We start from the raw sequence: 25,126 nt of genomic DNA on the forward strand, positions 1-25,126 counted from the left end.
ACAATGATTTGATCTCAAACACGTTTTAAGTCACATGGGGCTGGTTCGAGAAGCAACTTCTNGTCCTTCGAGAAGCAACTTCTAACGAAAAGGCTAAGTTCTAAAAGCACTGAAAGTTGACTTAACAAACATTTCTCACTTGAAACTTCTACCAATTGGGTTGAAATTGATGACAGAAAGGGAGGGGGAAATTGCAGTCACATATATTTATTAAAAAACACTAAAGAGATAAGTCTCCATAGTTTGTTTTTAAAATGAGAATTGTTATATATTGCAACCTCATAGAAATTTGACCTAGCTATATTTCCATTAATTTCATAAAAAAAAGATTTGATGAAGCTTACAGCAATTCACAATAAATAAAATCCCTTCACCAGCACAGCGTTTAGCCCATGGACACTCAGTAAGTATTTGAGTAGGCACTTGATAAATATTTACTGAATAAATGATTAACTTACTGGAAATTCATGAGTGGTTTACAAGGATGCCGAGTCTCTTGAACTTGTAGGTGAAATATTGGGCCCATGGGTACATGGGCGTTTTCTCAACAGATCCAAAAAAGGATATGGCTTATTTTGAGTAGTGGATGAATGATTTATCTTTCAGGCAGCCCCCTATTAATATTGCTTGTTACTGAGGTTCTGATAAGCACTTGACAACCAAAAGATCCAGATAACACACTCTCTGCGTAGAACTTGAAGTCCAGAAATTCTCTATTTCTAGCTAAAAGCAGAGCTGTATGCTCGGACAGTCAAACGAGCAAAGGGTCAGACTGATAAGGAATCCATTCCAAGTAATGGCAACTCCGCAAAGACAAGGGCATTTAACAGCCCTTATGAAGCGGGCTGACGGAATACCAACATTTTCCTACAAAACACTTCTGGTCTCATTAAACAGAGTCATTTCAGCAACCAAGGAAGTCTGACTTATGCTTCTCAAACTGGAGGATGAATACCCCCAGGAGTATAAGTGGCACGTGAGAAGATACACAACAACAAAGGGAAAACACTGCAAACCTTTTAGCATCTCATTTACTGTTTGATATTACACACTTTAAAGCATTTTATGTTCAGGGGCACCTTGGTGGATCAGTGGGTTAAGCATCTGACTCCCGGTTTCAGCTCAGGTCATTATCTTATGGTTTCATAAGTTTGAGCCCCACATCAGGCTCTGTGCTGGCAGCACGGGGCCTGCTTGAGACTCTCTCTTCCTCTCTCTCTCTCTGCCCCTTCCTTGCTCGTACTGTCTCTGTCTCTCTCAAATAAATAAACTTTAAAAAAAAATGAAGCATTTAAAAAAATATTTAAGCTCATTTATTTATTTTGAGGGAGAAAGAGAGAACCCAAGAAGGGGAGGGACAGAGAGAAGGAGAGAAAGAATCCCAAGCAGGCTCCACGCCATCAATACAGAGCCTGATGTGAGGCGTGAACTCACAAACTGTAGGATCATGACCTGAGCTGAGATCAAGAGTCGGATGTTTAATCAACTGCGCCACCCAGGCACCCCCCAAAAGAAAGCATGTTATGTGAAAACAATCACAGCTATATTATGCACTGAGTGCAAAATTCACTAGTTGAAGATAACACCAGCTCTGTGGGAGAAAAAGTCCTTAAAGCCAAGTGCCCACCCAAAGGCTTTAGGGGATATACATATTCATGCTCCTTCACTATTAGGGTGCATTGAAAGAAAAGTTCAAGCAGAATTCCACAGACAGGCACAATAATTGTTCAGACTGGATTTTATGTTAGCCATTTTTTTAAGTCTCTGAAGGATACCTATAGGATATCTGTTTTAAGCAGATAAGTTTAAGGAAACCATTCAGGATAAAATGGATAAGTTATCTGTTTCATTGGTCTTTTAGAGATAAGCAAATTGAATATTGCAACTTGTCTGGCAAACATGATGATTCTGATGTTAGAACAATAAATACTAAGTTCTTTGGGATGAAAATTAGATAGCAGAAGCAGTAGGCAGCGAGGGACCTGTCCAAAAGAAAAAAGTATATATCTACACAATCAGCACTGTTGTAGAAGATTGTAATCTCTTCCTTCAGTCCAGCAAAGGGTCAGGAACACAGTTCATCAAGAAGAGGTATGTGCTTATCAAGATTTTAATGGGTGGAAAAGTAAGAATTTTAAAAAATAAAAAGAAGTGTAGGGCCATCTGGGTGTCTCAGTCGGTTAGGCATCAGACTCTTGATCTCAGCTCAGGTCTTGATCTCACCATCGTGAGTTCAAGCCCCACAATGGGCTCGTTGCTCAACGTGAAGTCTACTTATAAAAAATAAGTAAAAATAAAACGGTGAAAAATAAAAAGAAGTGCAAAACAACCTGATTTACCCTGGCTGAAAATTACCAGGTCTGCCAAAAGAATATTCCTAGAGTCTGCCTAGAACACATACTAAGACTGAAATTCTATAGAACTTGGTGCAAGCACAGAAGGTGTTTACTGAGCATGCCCAGTTCAGGCCATCGATGGCTCCATTTCACAGTCAAATGCCCAGGAAAAACCAATAAATCCGTGACCAGTCTTATGTTGTTCCTGACAGGTTTCAGATGGGATGTCTGAAAAGGGAAGTCCACAAAACAAAGCAAAGCAAAGCAAAGCAAAGCAAAGCAAAGCAAAGCAAAACAAAACAAAACAAAACAGGGGAGAGTCTACATCTGAGTCTCCTCTGACAGGCCCTACCCATGGAGGTATTAAGGGCAAACCAGTTGGCAAGAATCAGTGACCACTAATCAAAGGTGACTCTGAGCAGTTTTAGAGGCAGAAAATCTTTACAGACCACTTTATTTAGCTTGAGCTTGTGAGTCATTTGTTCTGTACGAGGGAGAGCTACGGGCACCAAATGAGGAAGAGCCTTGAGATCGATAAATTTCAGACAGTTGACATCAGTTAATAGCCGAGGAAAAATATGCTTCTCCATGATCAAACAGGATCTGAATTTCCCCAAATTTACTTACCAAATTCATACCAAAAATTATTCTATTCTCAAATCAGGCCTCATGGCCAATCCCAGTGGCTACACTCAGGTCTTCTAAGAAGTATTTTTTCTAGAAAACTACACTTTTATGCTAAGACACATCTAATAATATACCATGTAACTTTTCCAAACTATCTTCAACATGATAATTCACAAATCAGAACTTATTCGGTTTTATGGTTTTTTAAACCTAATTATTCATATCAATTTCAACTCTGAAAGAGTTTCATATGAGCTCAAGCAGAAAACAAATCACACTGGTAAGAGTTTTGTCAGAAACACACAGAGATACCGTAGGTTAAAAGAGCCTCATAAATAGAAAGGCTGACAATCCATCTCTTTTCCACATGCTTGTGATACTAAACCCAACTATGAATGCATAAAATGTAATAATGTGAATAATGCTGCTTAATTTATAATCAACATTTATGATCAGGTGAGAAGGCAGGTGTAGAAAAATAAAGAACCTAAAGATGATACCTGACTGATAATTCGTAACATACAAAGACATAAACGATGCTGCGTCTACTAAGAATAAGAGTTGACACATCCGTGTCGAGATGCACATGCTCAGAAGCAAGGTTTCTTCATTCAGGGCCATGGTCCACACGAGCAGGGCAGCAGATGCTGTCCATAAAATTCTACTGCCAGAAATTCAGTGTGTTACAGCCGCTAATGCCAAAGAACATGAAAAGCCTGACTGTTCTTGCTCTGAGACTAAATATTTAGGAAGTTCTATGCCTACAAGTAACAAGGAAAGAGCATGGTTTAGAAGCATATAACAAAAACTCAATGCATAAAATCAGAATAAAAATCAATTTACGAGGTCTAGAAAAAGATGGGAGGACAAGGTTAGTAGAGGTTTCTCTCTGCACATCCTTTCTTCATAGAGCATAACCATTCTTTGCTATAAATCAATCCTAAAGTTGGCTGGGCTTGAAAATTCCGTCTGAGATCAACTGTGGTGGGGAAAATGTTGATGACAAGTAAACAAACAAATGAACGTTTACCTGCTTGGGAGCAATGGTGCTTTTCTCTACCTGGGAAACATGCTAAAGTCCTTCTTCAGAATGTGCCAAGTGTCACCCAGAGATAAACTCCCAATTACTTAATAGTGCTCTTCTATGTAGGTGTGGAAAAAAACCAAAGGTTTGGCTTCTTTTAAAATTAAACTTTGCGGGGGTCGCCTGGGTGGCTTAGTTGGTTAAGCATCCGACTTCAGCTCAGGTCATGATCTCACAGCTAGTGGGTTCGAGCCCTGCATCAGACTCTGGGCTGACAGTTAAGAGCATGGGGACTGCTTTGGATTTCATGTCTCCCTCTCTCTCTGCCCCTCCACTGCTCATGCTCTGTCTCTCTCTCTCTCTCTCAAAAATAAACAAACATTTAAAACAATTTTAAATTAAATTTTCTGATATATTTACTACAAGTGCCTAATGATTCTATTGAAATAAAAACTCAGCCTGCAGCCAATACATCATTAACAGACATTCCAGATCAACTGACAATAATGGCAGTAAAAAAAAAAAAGACTGCCTTCCTCAGAGAGACCTTTATTAAATAACCGACATGTAAAAATAGCATGTGCTTTTAACTTTATTAACTAAACAATCAATACAAAAAAACCAATGCAAAGGAAAAATTATCACTATATTCACAGTATAATCAGAATTTAAAAGTTTAAACTTAAAATGCCAGAGAGACAAACATGCAAAATAATTTAAGAGGAACATAAACTTCATAGTCATGTTACTAAAATTGCTGAGTAGACTATAATGAACTCCATAGGTTCTAAGTTTATAGAATCCACTAAAAATGATACAGTTTATATAAAATGCTTTAAATACAATGAAGTTTCACCTTAAATTTGACCTTAATGTTTAAAAGGCTTCCTGATAAACTAGGAGTTCCTGATTCACACAGGAATAAGCGGATCATCAACACTCTGGCAAACATGAGAGAAACTCAAAATAAAAAGTTCATTAACTTCTTTCCCCAAGATACATTTTCCTCCTAGAAATGCCATAAATTATTAAGTTATTGTAAAATGAATGAAAAGTTTAGGATGAGACTTTCTCATGTTAGTATAACGCTAGCCTTAAATCTCCCAAAACAATATATATAATTACTAGTATAAATATTTTAAGAGAAAGCCAACAGTATTTTTATTTACTCAATAAATGTTCAATGAACTGAATTATATGCTGAAAACAGGAAGCATGATGAAATTTTGGTAGTAAAGTAAAATGCACGTCTGCTTTGGGGAGAACTATGGGACAAGCAGGATGCAGAGGTTACTTCTTTGGGGCTCCTTTAACCTTTGGGCTAAGTACTATATGTTCATTACAACAAATATAACTAATCAAATTGGGCAAATATAAGTAATAAAAAGGAGGAAAAAGTAAATCACCTGAATTCATCAGATCCATAGGTAAATAAATGTTTTCCTTCCAGAGGTTTTTAGGCACATAAAATACATATAAGAGAAAGACTCATGCTCTACGATGGGCTATTACTCAGCCATAAAAAAGAATGAAATCTTGCCATTTGCAATGATGTGGATGGAGCTAGAGAAAATAATGCTAAGCAAAATAAGTCAGGGAAAGACAAATACCATATGATTTCAATGATATCTGGAATTTAAGAAACAAATGAGCAAAAGAGAGCAAGAAACCAAGAAACAGGCTCTTAAGTATAGAGAACAGACTGATGGTAACCAGAGGGGAGGTGGGGGGCAGGGTTGATGGGGAAAATAGGTGATGGGGACTAAGGAGTGCACTTGTTGAAATGAGCACTGGGTGGTATAAAGAATTGTCAAATCACTATATCGTACACCTGAAACTAATATAACACTCTATGTTAACTATACACGAATGAATAAAAGCTTAAAGGTTTGTGCTAAACATACCATCCTATAAACTTTATCTGCTCATGATTTCATGATGAATTACCAAGAGTAGAATTTCTAAGGCAAAGGGTCTCCTTCTTTAAAGCTTCTGATACAGACTATCAATTTTTCTCCCAGAAGGAGTGTGTAAAATATAAATTCCCACCAGCTAGAGGGAGGCTGGTACACACAGCACTCATTTTATTTGCATGTTTCCCTTACGCTTTCACCCAGAGTAACTCTTCTCTCTTGGAAAGTCTTTTTGCTCCTGTTGCTACCACCTTAGGAGTACATTTAAAAATTTTCAATTTCTAGGGAGCCTGGGTGGCTCAGTCTGTTGAGCATCCAACCTCGGCTCAGGTCATGATCTTGTAGTTCGGGAGTTTGAGCCCCACATTGTGCACGCTGCTGTCAGCCTGTCGGCACAAAGCCGTCTTCAGATCCTCTGCCCCCTCTTCTCTGCCCCTCCCCTGCTTGCGCTCTCCCCAAAATAAATAAATTTTTTAAAAAATGTTCAATTTCCAGCATCACTGCTACGGCTGCCCATGTTGTTTCGCTGATGGGAACTCTGCCTCCCCATCTGCTCCCCTCCCTCTTGTCACTGGTCGCCCTCTACCCGCGGACCAGCTCTTTTCCAGAATGAAGAAAGATGGTGATGTGTGTGCCGGGGCCATGCAAGAAGAGGGAACAGAGTACTCTGCTTCCTTCTCTGAATGGAACCCCAAGGGTAGAGAGGGGTCACTGTGATGTTCTAGGTGTTTTGAGATATAAGTCTCAACACATTGCACCATGTGCAGAAGATTAGTTGGCTCCTTCCTAGTCTGACCACAACCTAGATTCTGCATGGTTATAGGATGTTTCCCTAATATTTAATAAAAGATTCAGGGATAAATTAGGTCTACTAGCTAGATAAAATTTTAATTAAAAAAAAAAGTCTTCATACTGGCTTTTGTTTCGCAGCTGGTACACTGATTTCTTGTCCTCTTGTAGAAGAGCTCAGTGTATCAGAACACATTTTAGTACCATCAATTTATTCCAACAGAGATTAGAATAAATTGAGGGATTTGTCAGTCTCTTTAAATATACAAAACAAAAAAAAAGTATTACTAAAATGTTGAGCTATTAAAAACAAACAAAACTTTGGAGATAAAAATCTAATTTCCTCTCTCATTCACTAGATGAGGAATCTGTGTCCCAGTAAAGTGATCTGAACTGTGTAAGATACGAACTCCCATCTTCTTCTTTGAAATGTAATGTCAGGGTGCCTGGGTGGTTCAGTCAGTTAAGCGTCAGACTTGGGCTCAGGTCATGATCTCTCGGTTCACGAGTTCGAGCCCCATGTCAGGCTCTGTGCTGACAGCTCAGAGCCAGGAGCCTGCTTCAGATTCTGCATCTCCCTCTTTGCCCCTCCCCTACTCACCCTCTGTCTCTGTCTCAAAAATAAATAAACTTTGTAATATAATCTCTTCCCACAGTGAATGTCGTGAAGCGTCTGAAAGTCAAAACGCTCTTTGCAGGGACGCCTGGGTGGCTCAGTCAGTTAAGTGATTTGATTTCGGCTCATATGGATTCAAGCCATAAGTAAGGGCTCGGCATGGAGCCTGCTTGGGATTTTCTCTCTGTCTCTCTACCCCTCCCCCACTCACACTCTTGCTGTCTCTCAAAATAAATACCTATTTTTTAAAAATGCTCTTTGCACAACATTACGAAATACTGATACTTTAAATTCTATCACAAACTACAATTTCAGACAAAATGTTATGTTTAGTTATTCTAAGTTTAAATTACTATTAATGTTCAATTATTTTATAGGTTATCAAATAAAACATAAAACCATGACTATGACTACAAATGTTCAAACAGCAAGTCAGTAACAGAAGTAAATATGATTGTTTCCAAGTTATTCCTTTAATAACCACTTGCTCCTATTCATACATGTTAATACCTGCTTGTAAAATGAATGCTGGTTCTCTCTAGAAGTTAAGGAAATGTTCAGAATGAAAACCTTAAATTCCATCTATCTTTTCCTACAAACTGTAAAAGACCACCACTATTCAATTTTATCTGTGTAACAGCCCTGCCCTGTTCCAGGAAGGTGTGCACAGAGCACAACTTGAGAAGTACAGGTTTGTACCATACTGAGCACTACGCAGTGCAACTCCTGTAACCTTGGAGACCTAAAGAAGCTGAAAGAAAATGCATTCTTTTAGGGAATAGAAAATATTTAAGTCTACCAGAACTGAGAGTATTAAAATACACTTAGATTCATTAGCATATTTTACTAACAGGTAGAAATCATAATTGAATTTTTGTGGTGATAAATTTAAACCACCTTTGGCAATACAAAGATGCCCACAGGCGAGAAAGGCATTTATATCTCACCAGGAAGGGAATCCTTTTACTCTAATTGGTTCATACCGTTATTTGGTATTTTATCTGAAACAGCTTCTACACTATATTTACCTTCCTTTCTCTCCTTAGCAAACAAAAGAATTTACATAAAGTACTTTGAATATATAACTCTCAATCAGAAATATTTACATATGAGGCTGTTTAGAATTAGCCCTAAAATCTCCTCTAACACCTAGTAATTATAGACTGCATCATTCCCACCCTTCAATGGCAGAAAGTAATAAATTGTAGCTTAATTTATAATTTAAAAGTGTAAACGTTTAAAAATAAGATTAATGAACTTTTTATCACTGCCTTTAGAAAGTTTTCTTTAAAATTGGACACAGTGAGCATGATTGACATGCAGTTCAAATAAAAATATAATATATAATTGGTTTTAAACTTTAAATAGTGACTTTAAAACTATAAATTTGGGATGATAAAAAGAAACATATACATTTCCATTTTTCTCCCAAATTTCCAGGTTTAAAAAAAAGGATGATTTCATTTATTGCCTTCAGCACTTCTGGAAATGGTACGTTTCTAAATATATAACACATAACTCACATATGTGAGTCATATAGGTGAGCTGCTTTAAGACTACATTAAGTTTAAGACTATATCATTAGCAGGATTGCTGACTTTTAAAATTCCTGGTCCAGATTGGCATAGGTATCTCCTGCTTAATATCAGTAATCCATTCCTGAAAATTCAATCTGTAAGAAAATACATCAGGGATCCCATCTCCCATTACTTCGGATGGGAAAAATTATAATGTGTTGCATATCAATCTAAACTTACTAACCAGGGACACCTGGTTGGTTCAGTCAGAAGAGCATGCAACTCTTGGTCTGGGAGTCATGAGTTCAAGCCCCATATTGGGTGTGGTGACTACTTAAATAAAATTTGAAAAAAATAAAGATAATCTTACTTAAAAGAATAAAAATAAACCTACCAACCAACTTCTTCAAATATAACTAAAATACAGCAAAATGCCTACATAAGTAGCAAACTATTATGTTAGCATGTTAAACTTATTTCCTGATCCCCAAACAGTTAATATGATTGTTCGCCAATCAGTTGATTTGTAGCAGCACTCGAGCCTCCCTAGGCACCAGCAACATCCAGAATGCACACATTCTTCATAATGTCACTAGGCATATCTTTCAAAATGTTTATGTGTGACTCTGACAACCTATTCATTTCATTTGCAATGTAATTCAAGGCTATTTCCATACATTGTTTTGTTAAAAATTGAGTTTTGGAGGACATAAATGCAAACTTTTCCTATATACACATCAAGTGAAGAAAAATGAATTTATATATATATACAAATTCCATGAAGTCTGGACATTACAAACATACCTGTCAAACATCAGCCCAGACATTTTCAGCTGCAGGTAATAGAAGCGTATCTAAAAGTGGCTTTAACTTTAATGAGGGAATTTACTATCTCACCTAGGAAGAAGTCCAGAGGTTGACAGATCCCAGGCTAGTAAATGTATCAGTTCAATAATGTCATCATGGACCAAATTGCTTCCTCGTTTTATTCTGCCATCTTCAATGTTATCTCTGTCCCAAGCTACCTCTCCTCAGCAAAGGCAGCACCCATGTATGCAACCTCATCAGGCATTTCGTCCAGATAAAGCCGCTGCCACGGGAAGAGCTTGGCTATGTCTCCAGTACCTGCCCATGAGCCCCTCAGCTGACCTTCCTTCTATCCAATCAGGCAGAAATGTCACAGGTCCCCATTCTGAAACTAACTGCTGGCAAGGTGGTTTGGGCCACCCTGACTGGCTCACACACATTAGGAATGACCTCCCAGGGTTAAGAATGATGCCATTCTCTCCTGAAACACAGGGTCATGAAGGGGATGTGAATACTCAGAAGTGTGGAAGAAAAGGGAAGAAATTTGGGATAGGCAAATCTGCTCTGAATGCTCATTTCAGTTTGCATTAATAACTAAAATTAGTATAATTTAAGTCCAGGTGACATAAGTTCAACAAAGATCCATTTTCACTAGAGAAACACCTTCATAGAAGACCTTACCAAGTTGTCTCACCAAATACTAGATGATCTAGAAGTCATTCCAAAGCCTGTTGACAATATGTAGATTGTGGATATATTTTATGGAAGTCACTGTGCTATTAGGGAAGACACAAGGTCAACAAGAAGTCTGTAAGGAGTTTATAATCCAAGTGGTAAAATATATAAAAACCAAAGTTTAAATAACATTGCAAGACAATTATATAGGAGCTACTACAAAATACTATGTGCTTAAGGAGCAAAATAAATTATGAGAAACGGTATACTATGAGATCAAGGATGAGCTACCCAGAAACCGTAGAGATCTAGAGACAGAATTTCATCGGAAATCTGAAGGCTGAACAGGACACAAAGCGAAACAGGCTGGGCACTCTTCATAAGGAAATACAGGCCTGCGGGTTTGGGAGCAGAACCCATCCTCGTGAGAACTCCATCCAAAAGCAAACCAAGAGTAAACTATCATTACTAATTACTAATTAGGTGTTTACTACAGCTAGGGAAAGAGTTTTCCAGGCATAATTTGGGATCTGGACACCTCTCTTATCCTTTGCCTGCTTTTAGTTTTTTGAATGAAAAAACTAATTGCAGTATCATGTCCCCAGGGCATCAGTGGAAAAGTATGCACTTTTATTCACACCAGACTAACCAACAAACTAATGAACTGTAAGGGACTACGTATAATGGTACAAGTGATCCTACCAAACTCCTGCTGTCTGATATTATTGTGTTGTAATGTTATTTTTTTATTTTCATACGTCTCGCCACTTAGATTGTAACTTCCTTACAGATATCCCATGTGCTGTATATCTTACATTATAGTAATTATTCCCTAATTTTCCTTTAGTTGCTCAAAAGTCCTTCTATTTTCTGAGGCCAAACTAGTAAAAGTGGCCAATGAGATGTGATGCATCTCGGACAATGACTCTTCTACTTCTGACATTAAAATAAAAATACCCTGGAGTGCCTGGGTTGCTCAGTCGTTAAGTTTCAGACTTCGGTTCAGGTCGATCTCCTGGTTTGTGGGTTCGAGTCCCGCGTCGGGCTCTGTGCTGACAGCTAGCTCTGAGCCTGGAACCTGCTTGAGATTCTGTGTCTCCTTCTCTCTCTGCCTCTCCCCTCCTTGCACTCTGTCTCTCTCTCTCTCAAAAATAAACATTAAAAAAAATATCTAAGATCACACAACCCAAGGGGCTTGTAAACATGGGTATATAAAGAAACATCTACAAAAGTGATTCTTTAACCTTTTAAGGGTCACAGATCTTTGAGGTTCTGATGATATGAAAAGACCCTTCTCAGAAAAATGCAAATACAAAATTTTGCCTATAATTTCAGAAGGTTTACAGACCACTCTGCTAAGCCCCCTAACGTCATCATGGCTAAGAACCTCTAACGTAGGGAGACCAACAGACAATAGCTGGTTATCACAGTTACCAACTCTTTCAACCAATCTATCAGCAAACTATTTCAAGGGTTACAGGTTTCCTTTGGTGCTGCCAAGCATATTTTCACCTTGTGCATCAGGCAATAACAGATGCCAGAAATAAAAATAAATCATTCCATAAGTTGAGAACTGAGTTATATGACTTAGAATACTGAATATTTTCAGTAATGACTCCTTTAAGTCATTAATACTATAATGTAAGGCTTTAGTATACTTAATACTTCTCATAAAAATATGACTAATGTATATATATATGTTTGTATGCATATATAAAATATATGTAAAATTAATCATAAAAGGATGACTTTTTAATGAAAATAATGATAGTAGGATATTGATCAGTTTATAACTTAACTGACAACCACAGTATAGCAGAAATTTTTTAAATTCCAGTATAGTTGACAAACAGTACTGTATTAGTTTCAGGTGTACAATATAGTGATTTAAAAATTCCATGTATTACTCAGGTCATCAAGTGTACTCTTAATCCGCTTCAGGTTCTTCACACATCTCCCCACCCACCTTCCCTCTGGCAACCATCACTTTGTTCTCTATAGTTAACAGTCTGAGTTTGGGTTTCTTTCTTTCTTTTCTCTCTTACTTTTCTTTCTTTCTTTCTTTCTTTCTCTTTCTTTTTCTTTTCTTTTCTTTTCTTTCTTTCCTTTCTCTCTCTCTCTTTCTTTTTTCTTTCTCTCTTCTTTCTCTTTCTCTTCTTTCTTTCTTTCAAAGTTTATTTATTTTAAGAGATAGTGAGAGTGGGTAAGAAGCAGAAAGAGGGAGAGAATCCCAAGCAGGCTCCATTCTGTGAGCATGGAGTCCATCGTGGGGCTCAATCCCACAAACCAGGAGATCATGACCTGAGCCAAAATCAAGAGTCGGATGCTCTGACCAACTGAGCCACCCAGGTGCTCCAATTTGCTTTTGTTTCTTAAATTCCACATGAGCAAGATCATATAGTACTAGTTGTCTTTCTCTGAGTGACTTATTTCACTTAGCATTATACTCTCCACATCCATTCACGTGTTGCAAATGGCAAGATTCATTTTTACAGCTGAGTAATATTCCACTGTGTGTGTGCATACACCACATCTTCTTTATCAATGGAAACTTGGGCTGCCTCCATAATTTGGGTATTGTTAATAATGCTGCAGTAACCACAGGTAAGCATATATCCCTTTGAATTAGTGTTTTCATATTCTTTGGATAAATACCCAGTGGTGGAATTATTGGATCACGTGTTAATTCTATTTTTGATTTTTTTGAGGAAAATCTCCATACTGTTTTCCACAGTGGTTGTACAAGTTTGCATTCCCACCACCTGTGAGGGTTCCTTTTCCTCCACATCCTTGCCAACACTGGTTACTTCTTGTCTATTTCAGCCATTCTGACCCTTATTTTTAGGAGCATCTTTTTTATGTGTCTGCTGGCCATGTGTATATCGTCTTTGGAAAAAATGTCTATTCAAGTCCTCTGCCCATTTTTTAATTGGATTATTTGGTTTTTTTTGGTGTTGAATTGTATAAGTTCTTTCTATATTTTGAATATTAACCCCTTACCAGATATATCATTTGGAAACATCTCCTCCCATTCAGTAGTTTGCCTTTTCATTTTGGGGTAGTCCTAATAGTTTATTTTTGCTTTTGTTTCCCTTGCCTCAGGAGACGTATCTAGAAAGATGTTGCTACAGATGATGCATTGCTTTTTTAAACTGCTGATTCTTGGGCTATGGCTCCAAAGACTGTGTTTCACTAGGTATGGGTCAGGCCCAGGAATCTGTAGCATTTTTAACAAAGAGCAGAGCACCTACAACAGTGAAAGTGCTCCAGCTTGTTGGTTTAGTGGTTACTATAATAAGAAAAGACTCCATCACGCAAATTTACGTTGTTGTTTTTTTTCTGGCTTAGTTTATTAGATGACGCTATTCCGAGGTAACACCATAATTCTATCATGATATAATAAAGGAAGAAGATCCATTTTTCAGAAATTCACATTTATGAAGATTAATATGTAACCCTAAGTAAGAACCCTCCCCCTCATAATAAGCTTTGGTCACATTCAAAGTAAAAAACTGATGCTGAGTACGATAACCACTAAGATATGAAAGAATACTGTCATGTTATTAAGATGGCCAGAAAGATAATATTTAGGTCTTCCAAACCCATCTGAATTACCAGTACAAAGTACAATGTTTCTACTGTACATTCTACTTCGATTCTCATCCATGTACTTTATCTCTTCAACAGGATGAAATAAAAATAAACTTTTAAGTTAAAATATAAAAGCTCCTCATCACAATTTTTCAGTTAGTCTCAATGTGGAAGATATAGCACTATGACAGCTTCTAAGGCCTGATACTGTACCAAGTTAAGTGTTCTCTAGGAAATAGCAGCATAGTAAACCAGGCCATGACCCCCAAATAGCTGTACTAAAAATATGACTACCTGAAGGTTTCGGTTCAAAGAAAAAGTACCTCGGAGTTGTTCTGGAGAACGTACAGGTGTTAATCTGTCAAATAGATGTAACTTAGGGCTAAAGACAAAAAGAGTTAGAGGCCAGTTGGAATTCATATTTGTATGATTAAGTTAATAAAATGTTTCTCAATTGTTCCACTAATTAAAAAAAAATTTTTTTAAGGTTCCAAAAATATTACTTTAAGAAACTCAAAGCTTTCTGCTGCTTTACCTGTTTGGTGTTTGAAAGGAACTATGTTAAACCCAGAAATTTTGTGGTTTTATTTGCTTTTTGTTTGTTTGTTTATGGCTCAAGTACAGTGGAAGAGAGCTGTAACTCTATATTTTTATGAGGTCTTTTTCAAAGTGTTTGATGGTATACAATTACTAAATTACAGAGAGTGAACTGCGGTGGTTCTCAGCCCTGCGTGCACGCTGGAACTGTCTAGGCAACTCTAAAAAAAAAAATTACCCACGTCTGGGCCAAACCGCAGGCATGTCTAACCAGAATGGAGGGATTCTGGAGGCCCCAGCATGAGGACATTTTCAAAATCCCCTCTGATGCACAGGAGGGTCCGCATGGAGTTAGAAAGACAGGTCAACCCATCGACATCGCTGAGCTCCAGAATGAGTGACTTTCTCCCAATTAACTGTATGAAATAGAGGGCATGGTTCTGCTTCTCAGTATGGTCAACAACTCTCCTTTGCCCTAGAAAGTTCCTTCTAATCTGCGCAGTCAAGGAGATAAGGCGGGGCGGTACACCCCACACAGGACAGCCTTGCCTGAACACTTTCAACTCTGAAGTGCCGCCAGAGGAGCATGTGAGCCCGAGTTAGGAAACCAGGGATTGTGACAATTCTGTCAATTCCACCCACCAGACACACAGGTTCTCACTTAATGGGAAAATAAACTAGCACATAAGGAAGTCGGCTGAAAAATCCTGGCACACTGGCTTTAGACTGAAAGGTCAAACAAAAATACAAAGATTGCCAATCTGAGTCGTAATCTGAGTTTTTCTGGATATCACAAGACATGAGTAAAAAGATATGAATAGGGTCAGTTGCTTTTTAAATTCATAAACACTCATTTTTTTAAAAGATTTGGTATATTTCTGTTTGAAGAACAGAGGGTAAAAATAGGAAGCACATGCTAAAAATCTGTTTAGTTTTCGTCTTTGTTGTTTTAATTAAAGCCTTCAGTCCTAGACAGAAGAAAAGTAACTTACTGTCTCTCATTCCTTGGAATGTAAATTTTTATTGTTCACAGCTATATTTGCACTTTTGAATAAAGGAAAGAACACTGAGGCAAAGAGATCATCTAAACATTCCACATAAAAATGGAATAGTTTAACTTTAGTGTGTATGCACAGTTTGACTGATTCTGAGAATGAGGCATTCAGTAGGAGTCACTCTTAAAAATAACCCATACGTTTCAAAATCTGATTTATGATTTCAGCTGGAATACACTAGGTGAGACTGAGTTATACATTGCAGTATCAATACTTAAAGGATGAAATCCAAGCTGCTAAAGTACTAAACTCTGTTTCTCAATTCAGTTTTACAAAATAATTAGTTTCCTGGAGACCACAGGCCCTTATGCCTTACTTTAAGCAGCACCTGCATATGCTGAATGTCAGCTGTACTGTAACCCCATTCCTTCAATCTCTATGGTAGTATTTGCTCCATTTCATTCTGCCTGTTCCAAACTGCTATTTAATACCTGGTCAACAATGTCAGTGAACATAATAACTTCTTCCTTTTCCTCTTCTATTCTGTGGGGCTTTTTTGTTTATTGCTGTTCTTTTTCCTTCTTTTTGCTATAACATAATAAGCCAAGTCATGCCTTTGTCTTAGTTTCAGAAGGAATTATATGCCAACATCTAGGCAACAGATACCCTTTTTCTTAATTTAAAATAACTATGAGGTTGCATACTACAGTAGTAAATTTGTAATCAACTTAAAGATAATGTCTTAAAAGTGCAATTAAACATGTCATAACACAAGAAAACCCTGGTAATTACAAATAGTACCACGCTTGCTGGGGCTTGAGGCAGTGGTACTAAACTAAGAAAAATCGCCACCCAGTGATGCAAATGAAAACTGCAGTTTGTTTTTGTGTAAAATGAGCACCCTGGAGGATTACTTCTAGTTCATTACTGAATGAACCAATAGCTATTACCTTCTTATGTGAATAGGAACTGGTTACAAGGGAAAGGATGCTTTCCTACGAGGCTTTTCCCCCTCTTTTCTTATGCAGCACGCTCGACATTTTACAAAGGCTAAATGCTTTGGAAACCTTAACAGGGGAAAGCTTTCTTTTTGTCCAAAAGTGAGCTAATTGTATACGAACGGCCCAGATATTCCCCTTATCGATAAAGTGCCTACGCTCTGCCTGGACCTCGAAATTTCAAGTAATGGGGAACTGACTTCAGCAACTCAACAATGCCATCTAGTAATTGTCACCTAAAACCTATTTGTGTTAAGCAGGAAGGCTTTCCCAGGGTAAAAGTTACTCTCAAGTGGGAAAAGAGAGGTAATTTATGCCTTTAAAAACATAATTTACTCTAACCATTTTTGAAACAGGTTATAAAGACTACATACACTGATAATGTAACAAATTCTGTAGACTCCATATTGGTAAGAAGTTGCTGCTGCCATAAGTATTGTATCTCAGTCTTCATTCACTTAGTTGTAACACTTCCCAAATACAACAAAACCCATCATATACATTTATTGTCCTGCAACATATCTACTGCACATGAGGACCAAGAAATAACCAAAATATGTGTGTGCCAAGTAGGAGGCATGTTAATAAGAGCATTTCATATCTACCACTTGACCTATATAACACTTTCCAAACTATTTTACCCAGTATGCACTGAGACTAAAGTAGGTATTACATTTGTCATAATATAATCACATGATAAAAAAGAGCAACTTAGCAGAACAAATCAGCTTAAAAAAAGAGGTTACCATTCTTTTTTTTTTTTTTTTTTTTTGAGAGAGAGAGGAGAGAATGCCAGTACACGAGGGAGGAGCAAAGGGAGAGGGAGAGAAAGAATCTTAAGCAGGCTCCGTGCCCAGGTCAGAGCCAGGCAAGGGGCCCTGATGTCATGACTGTGAGAACATGACCTGAGCCAATTAAGAGTTGGACATTTAACCCATTTCACCGACTTAGCCGCCTAAGTACCCAACACTCTGTTTTTAAAGACAACCTACTAGGGACACCTGGGTGGCTCATTCGGTCAAGAGTCCAGCTTCGACCCAGGTCATGATCTCACGGTTCATAAGTTCAAGCCCCGCATCAGGCTCTCTGCTGTCAACAGGGAGCCCACTTCACATCCTCTGTTCCCTTCTCTTGTTCTGCCCCTTCCCTACTTACATGCTTTCTCTCTCTCTCCCAAAAATTATAAATAAAATAAAATTTGTTTAAATAACAACAACCTACTATATTCCTATTAATCTGTCCTAACCTTTACCAGTCAAATCAATTAAGTTTCCAACTACTAATGCATTTTTTACTAACTAAATAATGTATACCATCCTCCAAGCTCAACCTCATTAAGGAGATTACAGTTTTCTGCAATATTTTAAAATATTGCATAGTGAAAAGTTTGGGATAGCCAAAATTAAATTAAAATTGAATCCAAATTTTATGATCTACCAACCCTCTTTTACTTAAAATGCAAACACAAAGATGAGGCACCTGGATAGCACAGTCAGGTAAGCATCCAACTTCAGCCCAGGTCATGATCTCACAGTTCGTGAATTTGAGCCCTGTGTCAGGCTCTGTGCTGACAGCTCAGAGCCTGGAACCTGATTCGGATTCTGTGTCTCCCTCCCTCTCTGCTCCTTTTCCACTCACACTCTGTCTCTCTCTCTCTCTCAAAAATAAATAATCATTTTAAAAAAGCAAAAACAAAGAAGCACAACACCTTCTCTTTGAAACACAAAGGAATACAAGGTAAAATTTATTTAAAGAGCTTAAAATGTCACTAATGTCTTTAAATTTAAAATGATAATATGACATTAAAAAAAAAAAAAGATGGGTAGCTTGGTGGTTAAGAGGATTAGGTTCTAAAGTCAGGTTGCCTGGGCTGATTCCAGATCTGCTCTACGTCAGCTGGAGGAATTCAGAGAAGTTCAGTCCTCACCTGTATGTGGATATAATGCTACCATTTCATCCAGAGGCTTGTTCTAAGCATTCTATACATATTAGCCTATTTAATCCTCTCAATAACCCTATGGGGTTCCTACTGGTATCACATTCATTTTCTAAATGCCTGCACACCCAGAGTTCATATAACTTGCCCAAAATGGTGGAGGGGTGGCCTATATACCACCCCAAAATATGCCGTTTGGGCATAAGGATTATTTTGAGCTAAAGGCACTTGAAAAATAGCAGGTGCAAGAAGGGCACTCTGACCTGCTCTTTCCTTCCCGAAAGCAGGAGATAAGACCCCTTGTGTCAGATACCAGGAGGAAAGAAGCATTCTTATCACCAGAGGTGGGGAGTCAAGGCCAGGAGAACTCTGTACAAACAGACCCTGTTAAAAAGAACTCTTATCTTCCTTTAGTCTCCTCATCTACTTCACTTTTCCACAATGGCCTCTTTGTTCAACCTGGTATATAAGCACATAGGTTTTGCCACTTCTTTAGGTCTTCATTTTCCAAGGGGTGCTCCTGCGTGCATGTAAAACCCTGTACGCATATCTCCTATTAATCTGTCCTTTGTGTATTTCCTTCTCAGGCCCAGGCAGAGACCCTCAGAGGAGAGAGGAGGAGTTCTGCCTCCCCTCTAAGATGGAGACTCCGGCAAGTTGTGGAACCAGGATACAGAGCCAACAGGTCTGGCTCGAGTTAGGATTCTTATCTGCACTTCACTGCAGTGCCTCTGAGGTGTTCCTGAGGAAGAAAGGAGGTGGTGTGATCGATGGGAAGAGAAAGAAGACACAGGAAGAGAGAGCCAAGACTGATGCTGACTGACATCCTCACAACTTCAGAAGAATAACTATGCTCACAGAAGAGTAGGCACGCAGAGATTTTTCATGGAAGGTGGTGAAGGGCTAGAGCTTTGCACCTGGGCAGAAATGGGGCTAAACAGAGACGGACACAACACTCACGGAAGCTGGAGGAGGAGACAGCCTCAGCAGACATCCAGGGGACTTATCTGGTTTGGATCATTTGAATGAGGGTGACCACCAGCTTCACCTCAAATTACATCACTGTCCTGGAATGATGACGGATGTGATTCTTCACCATGACTGCCAGGGACACCAACGTTACAGGTGAGGTATAGTGCAGGGCTGAAACCCACCCAACTCAGTCCAAGATGGTTCTGAGAAAGCACCCTCAAAATACAGCGTGTCAGCTTTTGGGAAAGTACACCCTTAGGGCTTAGGTATATCAGAGGGAACAGCTGGAACATGAGAGCAGATTAGAGAAATAAAGGGCTGGAAATTCCCTCATGAGTGAGCAAATCTGAAAGTTTCTATGTCTTCTGAGGCTCAGCTAAAGACTACTTCTTAAACCAGAGTCTTTCCTAGAAGAGGAAAGGTCCACAGCAGATCAGCTTCAGCTGCTGAGGCAGAATACACTGGAAACTAGGCCCCTGTTGGGCTAGCTATAACTGAAGCATCTACACGCTTCAAGCTACCAGATGCTAGAGACTTTAGAAAGACCAGCAGCAGGGGGTTTTCAGTTGTGGTTAAAACTTACCTCTGAAATGCTGCAAAGCTGCAGGCCACGGAGCCAGAGAGGTAAAGAAGATGTATAAAGAGCATTAAAAGTTGTAAGTGCTTGCAAAGATGTCTGTGCACTAAACTCACATCCTTTCAATGGCTATTTGATTACAAAAAGAGTAATGCCGATTTCTAATCATGATACAACAGAAAACAGCAAAGCTCTCTGCACATGTGTTAAGACTACAGAGAAACACAGAACAGAGTTTGGAAAACCAGGCTTTGTTGAAGCACATTTCTAAGAATTCTATGTGAGATACCTAAAGACGCAGACGAGAGGCATCCCTGAGGTTTAGTTAGTGAGGCTACTTCAGGAGCTAAGAGGGAAGCAAAACTGGCAGCTTTCAAGGAACAGAAGTTGGGACTGACAGAGCCAGTTCTGACCTGGATGCCAAGGCACAATTCCTGAAGTGGTAAGAAGGGCCAGAGAAGCAGTCATGAGCATGGGACCCCAGTTTATAACCATCAGAAAGTTCCCCAGAGAAACCACTGGCCCTGATCAAACAATGCCTCGCTATTTTGCCTCAGGCACAGGGGATCTGGACAGAGAGGAAACGACACTGAGCACCCGAGTCATTGCCCCTGTCCTCGGACATAGGAAGCAGATTCAGAAACACTGCCACACGGGAAGGGGAATCTGCCAGCGCTGCAGGCTGTGGCCTGCCAGAACTCGACTGTGGAAAAGATGGCATAGTATAAGGTAACATTTAGCCACAAAAAAACTGTAATATGGTCTCCCAGAGATTAAAGCCTAGAAATGGAAGACGGCCAGGCAAATGTGTCCTTTCTGTGAGAGACTGGATCATAAAAAGAAGGGCTAAAGAGGCAGAGACCTACCCACACCTACTTCTACAAGTGTGGAGAAAGAAGCATGGCATGAACCCAGCTCTGAGAGGGCTGGAGCTGAAAATTCAGGATTGCCCTTAAATCCACAGCACCAACCTCCACTTTTCAAGACATGTGAAGCCAATGCGGGGGGACCACGGTCTGAATGCACCAAGATAGAGACCGTAAGAGGTAGGAAACCAGAATCTGGCAAAAGAGAAACCTGAGAAACATCCCACATAGCAAATACCTATGAGTTCATGCAACTCCTCTCAGGGGAGGAGCGAAATTTGGCGGGAGGGAAGTCCAGAGCAGGAGAGGATGTGTGCTACGTCGGAACACTGGGTTTTAGCTCCCCACGCCTGGGGACAGAACTCCTGAGAACTATATATAAAGACTACAAAGTCTGACTGACTGAACTATACAAAGTCTTTCTCAGGGGAAAGACACACAACATGAAGGAAATGCTATTTTTCAGAATTCTCGAAAGAGCATAGTATTTGTTTGAAAGAAAATTTTTTAAAGTCCCCAAAATAGTAATAACTGCAGGTATCAATTTTATAATAGAAAATATTCCAATCTTAACAAACATATAGGAGATGCTATGTAACATATTTTGATTTAAAAAGTATACTTCATTCAGCAAATGATTTATTGGATGCCTAATTTAATTTCAGATGCTAATTTAAGAGGCAAGGTTTGGTGCTATTTATAAAACAGACTTTATCAAGGATCCTTCAAGACTTTTGGTTGTTTGTAGTTAAAAAGGTTGACCAGCTTACCACATAGAAAAAAAGAGATGATTTTTACACATTTAATTTCAAGGATACAGACAAAGTAATATATAAGAGGTGTGTGACTTGACAAAAATATTCTAAGTGACTGGAGAGCTTTATGTTTATAGGCTTCATATACATAACTTATTTCGGGAATTAGTAAGAAAGAATGAAAAAACCAATCATACAATTTTAAAGTAAACTTTTAAAGGAAAAATAATTCATCCAATTATGATTTTGTTTTTGACAAAGGCTCACCTAAAAGGACAAATCCATCTGCTTCTGTCTCTGGTACTGAGGGCTTTTTAGATTCCGGGAACTTTCTGAAGAAGTGAAACATCACCGCTGTCTGAAACAGAAACACCACACGATGTCAGACTCAGATAAAAATGTAAAAAGTCTTAGTAAACTCACAAACATAGAGATATCACAGTGATTACTTTTAGGAATTCCATTACCAGACTTAAAAACATAAGCCCCCTCTCGGTGTCAGAAGACAAAGTGAGAAATTAAGGGGCACAGACTTCCAGCTCAAAACCATGTGTGCCTTGAATCATGCAACCTCTCTCAATTTCTGAACATGCAGGAAATAACCCAAGAAATTATTACATGTAAAACTAAAATCAACCAATAACCCTAGGATCTGGAAGGACCTTGCTACCTGTAAATCAGACCCTGGATGGGAAAAGAAAAACAAAACGAAACCCAAACTTGTCCAGGTTTCTTGTCCTGCCAGGGTCATAAACCTGAGGCCATCGGAAAAAAGAAAGGAAGGCACCTCAAACATCCTCTACAGTTAGTTACTTCATTCAGACACTCAGGATTGTATCCATTGCAACCAACTTTAAATTCCCATCAGTGTAGATCTTTGTATTGGCAAGACTGTGTGCTGCCTCCAGCACACACACACACACACACACACACACACACACACACACACACGTGTGCGCACGCCTCTTTCCTCTTCCTCCTCCCACCTTTGTACCCTCAGGGAGGACACCAACTCCTAGAAAACTACTGGGAAGGAAGTTGAAGGGGATGCAGGACACATCATGTTCTGAGGACAGTCCCTATAAGCAAAGCGATGTAAGAGCAAAGAAAGCACTAAATGCTCACATTTTAATTTTCATCTTCATATATTCCACCCATACCAGAAAATCAAGCCGGGAGGGGGGTGGGGGGCAAATAAAGATTTCATCTGAGCAACGGCCTTCTAGAAACTGAGAAGTGTACTGGGGCTTGTGGAGGTCGACATGCCCTGAGCTGCAGACCTGGGTGGATGACAAAGGAGCTGATTTGTTGATAGAAAACATATTTGGCTGAGTTCACTTTTAAAGGAATAAAAACTGGAGAAGAAGACAAAACATGTGATAAAGAAAATAGTTCAGTAAAGGAAAAGGAACAGCCCCTGAAATTCTCAAAGAAAATGCTTACTGGATATGGTGACGGCTCCAAAAGAAAGGTCTGGAAACAGTCTGGCACCCTCAGCAGAGGACAAGGAGACGTGGCCTGTGTGGAACTGGTGAAAGACAAGGTTAGAGGCAAAAACAAATGCAGAAGATGAAAAGACAAAGAGTGATGTGCTAAGAATCAGTGAGTAAGATCGAGAGAAACCTATGCAGGAAGAAACGGGATCAGAAGAGAACTGGCTGGTTTACAAGCAGGAACATTAGAGAAGAGAGCTCAGATTCAAAAACTTGAAAGACTACAAAGGCAACTAACTTCTCAATCCCAAGCAGTTGAAAATGGAGCAGATAGGCCTCTGAAGGAACAATAGTTAATTAAAACTCAATGCTGGGTCAGGATCAAATCAAGAGGACACAACCACTATACCTGGTATTAAACCTCAATGTGGATCAATGTGGCACACAGTAAACTCCTTCACTTGGGATAAAATGGTTCAAGAAAAACAGATGAAGTGAGTAGGTCTTCAGGTGAAGGCTGGCAGAGAAAAGCACCCTCAAATAATTAAAAAGGGAGGAGGCACGTGTGGGGTGCAAAAGATGAGAAATGTAGCAAATCTGAGAGAGCAAAAATTCTAGGTCTGGTTATTGACACATGAAGCTGACTGGAATCAAAAAGCTGGGAAGCCAACACAATTTTTGAGAGCTGTACGGCCAAATGACTACTACTAGTCTGGATTAAAAGAGGACCACGACAACTGGATTTTTAGGACAGGAAGCTGCCAGAGAAAACTGCTTAGCCCCCACAGCCAGCCTATTCTCCAGTGCCCACTTCAGGGAGAGCCAAGGAAGTTACTGAAGGGGGAAAAAACTCCAAGAGGATGGAGCCAATGGGCACAGAGAACAACTGACTGGGGGCTTCTCCCAGGAAGCAGAATCTGGGGGCATAATTAATGAACATCCTCCACACCAACGGGGGTTCCCTCAAAAGCCTGCTCAGTGGGATTTCAGGATTGCTACCACTCCACGATGGTTGTGTATCTCCCGTTCCCCCCCTTTCTGAATGGGAACGGTTTGGGCAGGGTGTTTCCCAGTTCCACCAGAGTGGGAGGGGACAGAAGGGATGGGTCTTTTTAATCCAGGAATTCTCCAGACCAAGAGATGGCACAAGTGGGCCTGACGGTGAGATAGCGGACTTCAGGCATGATGCTGGGACGGAATGGGGTCATTTGGGCTACTGCCCTTGGGGAGGGGTGAGTTATTTTGCCTAGAGTGAGAAGAGCTTATACGTGATGACCACAAATGAGAACCACGGAATCACGAGGGTTGTTCACTGGCTCTCTGCCTTATGGAGCCGTAGGACTGCAGTTTTCTTCTCTCCCTGGAGGTAGGTGTGGCCATGCGGCTTGCTTATTAGTTCACTGCATCGCATGTCATTGGGGTGCTAGAGCAAGGAGCTTTGAGAACACACAGAGAGAGAAGCCCTTTAAAAAGTGATTCCTGCTCTAAAATATAAAGAATAGCCTTCTAATAGAAGAACTCAAACTTCCAATACTTTTTCATGTCTGGCCACAAAACAGAAACGGAACAAACATGGAAATTACAAAAGTAGTTCTGGTAAAGTCAGTCTCAAGCCCCAAAAGTTTAACTATGTTGTTACAAAAGCCAGGCCAAACTCCGGTGTAGTGTCAGAATCTCTCTTTTTTTTTTTTTTTTTTTTTTAATTTTTTAAAATGTTTATTTATTATTGAGAGGGAGAGAGACAGAGCATAAACAGGGGCAGGGCAGAGAGAGAGGGAGAAACAGAGGCAAGCTCCAAGCTCTGAACTGTCAGCACAGAACCCAAGGCGGGGCTCGAACTCACAAACCGTGAGATCATGACCTGAGCCAAAGTTGGACGCTTAACCAACGGAGCAATCCAGGCGCCCCAAGAATCTCTTTTTAATGAAAGTATTTTGTACAGCAGTTATAACCTAATTAAGTGAAGTATCACAGTTTTTCAGGACCCAAAACATCACTTTTAAACTATATACAGGCTGCATCAGTTTGTTGCTAGTACGACTAAGTGGCAACGCGTAACATGACAGTCCCTGCTTTTAGAACATTACAAACATTACAAAAGGAGAACAACTTAGGTTCCAAGAGTCAGGAAACTTCCAGGCATGAAAGAAACAGAAGAAACA

General features: G+C 39.4%; 1 protein-coding gene across 3 annotated transcripts in view; it reads right to left on the reverse strand.

The window, feature by feature from the left end:
- UMAD1 (UBAP1-MVB12-associated (UMA) domain containing 1) overlaps positions 1–25,126 on the reverse strand; it is a 227,118-nt gene that overhangs the window by 172,537 nt on the left and 29,455 nt on the right. For 2 of the 3 annotated variants that reach the window (XM_077765347.1, XM_077765349.1), the window contains exon 2: positions 21,799–21,889. In XM_077765347.1, coding sequence (XP_077621473.1) covers positions 21,799–21,880 — 82 coding nt within the window. In that variant the 5' untranslated portion in view covers positions 21,881–21,889. Of the gene's footprint in view, positions 1–21,798; positions 21,890–22,974; positions 23,060–25,126 lie in introns of all 3 variants that reach the window. The other variant, XM_077765348.1, reaches the window with a different exon arrangement.

Source organism: Crocuta crocuta, unplaced genomic scaffold (genome assembly GCF_008692635.1).
Source record: "Crocuta crocuta isolate KB4526 unplaced genomic scaffold, BGI_CrCroc_1.0 scaffold14, whole genome shotgun sequence".
NCBI classification, from domain to species: Eukaryota; Metazoa; Chordata; class Mammalia; order Carnivora; family Hyaenidae; genus Crocuta; species Crocuta crocuta.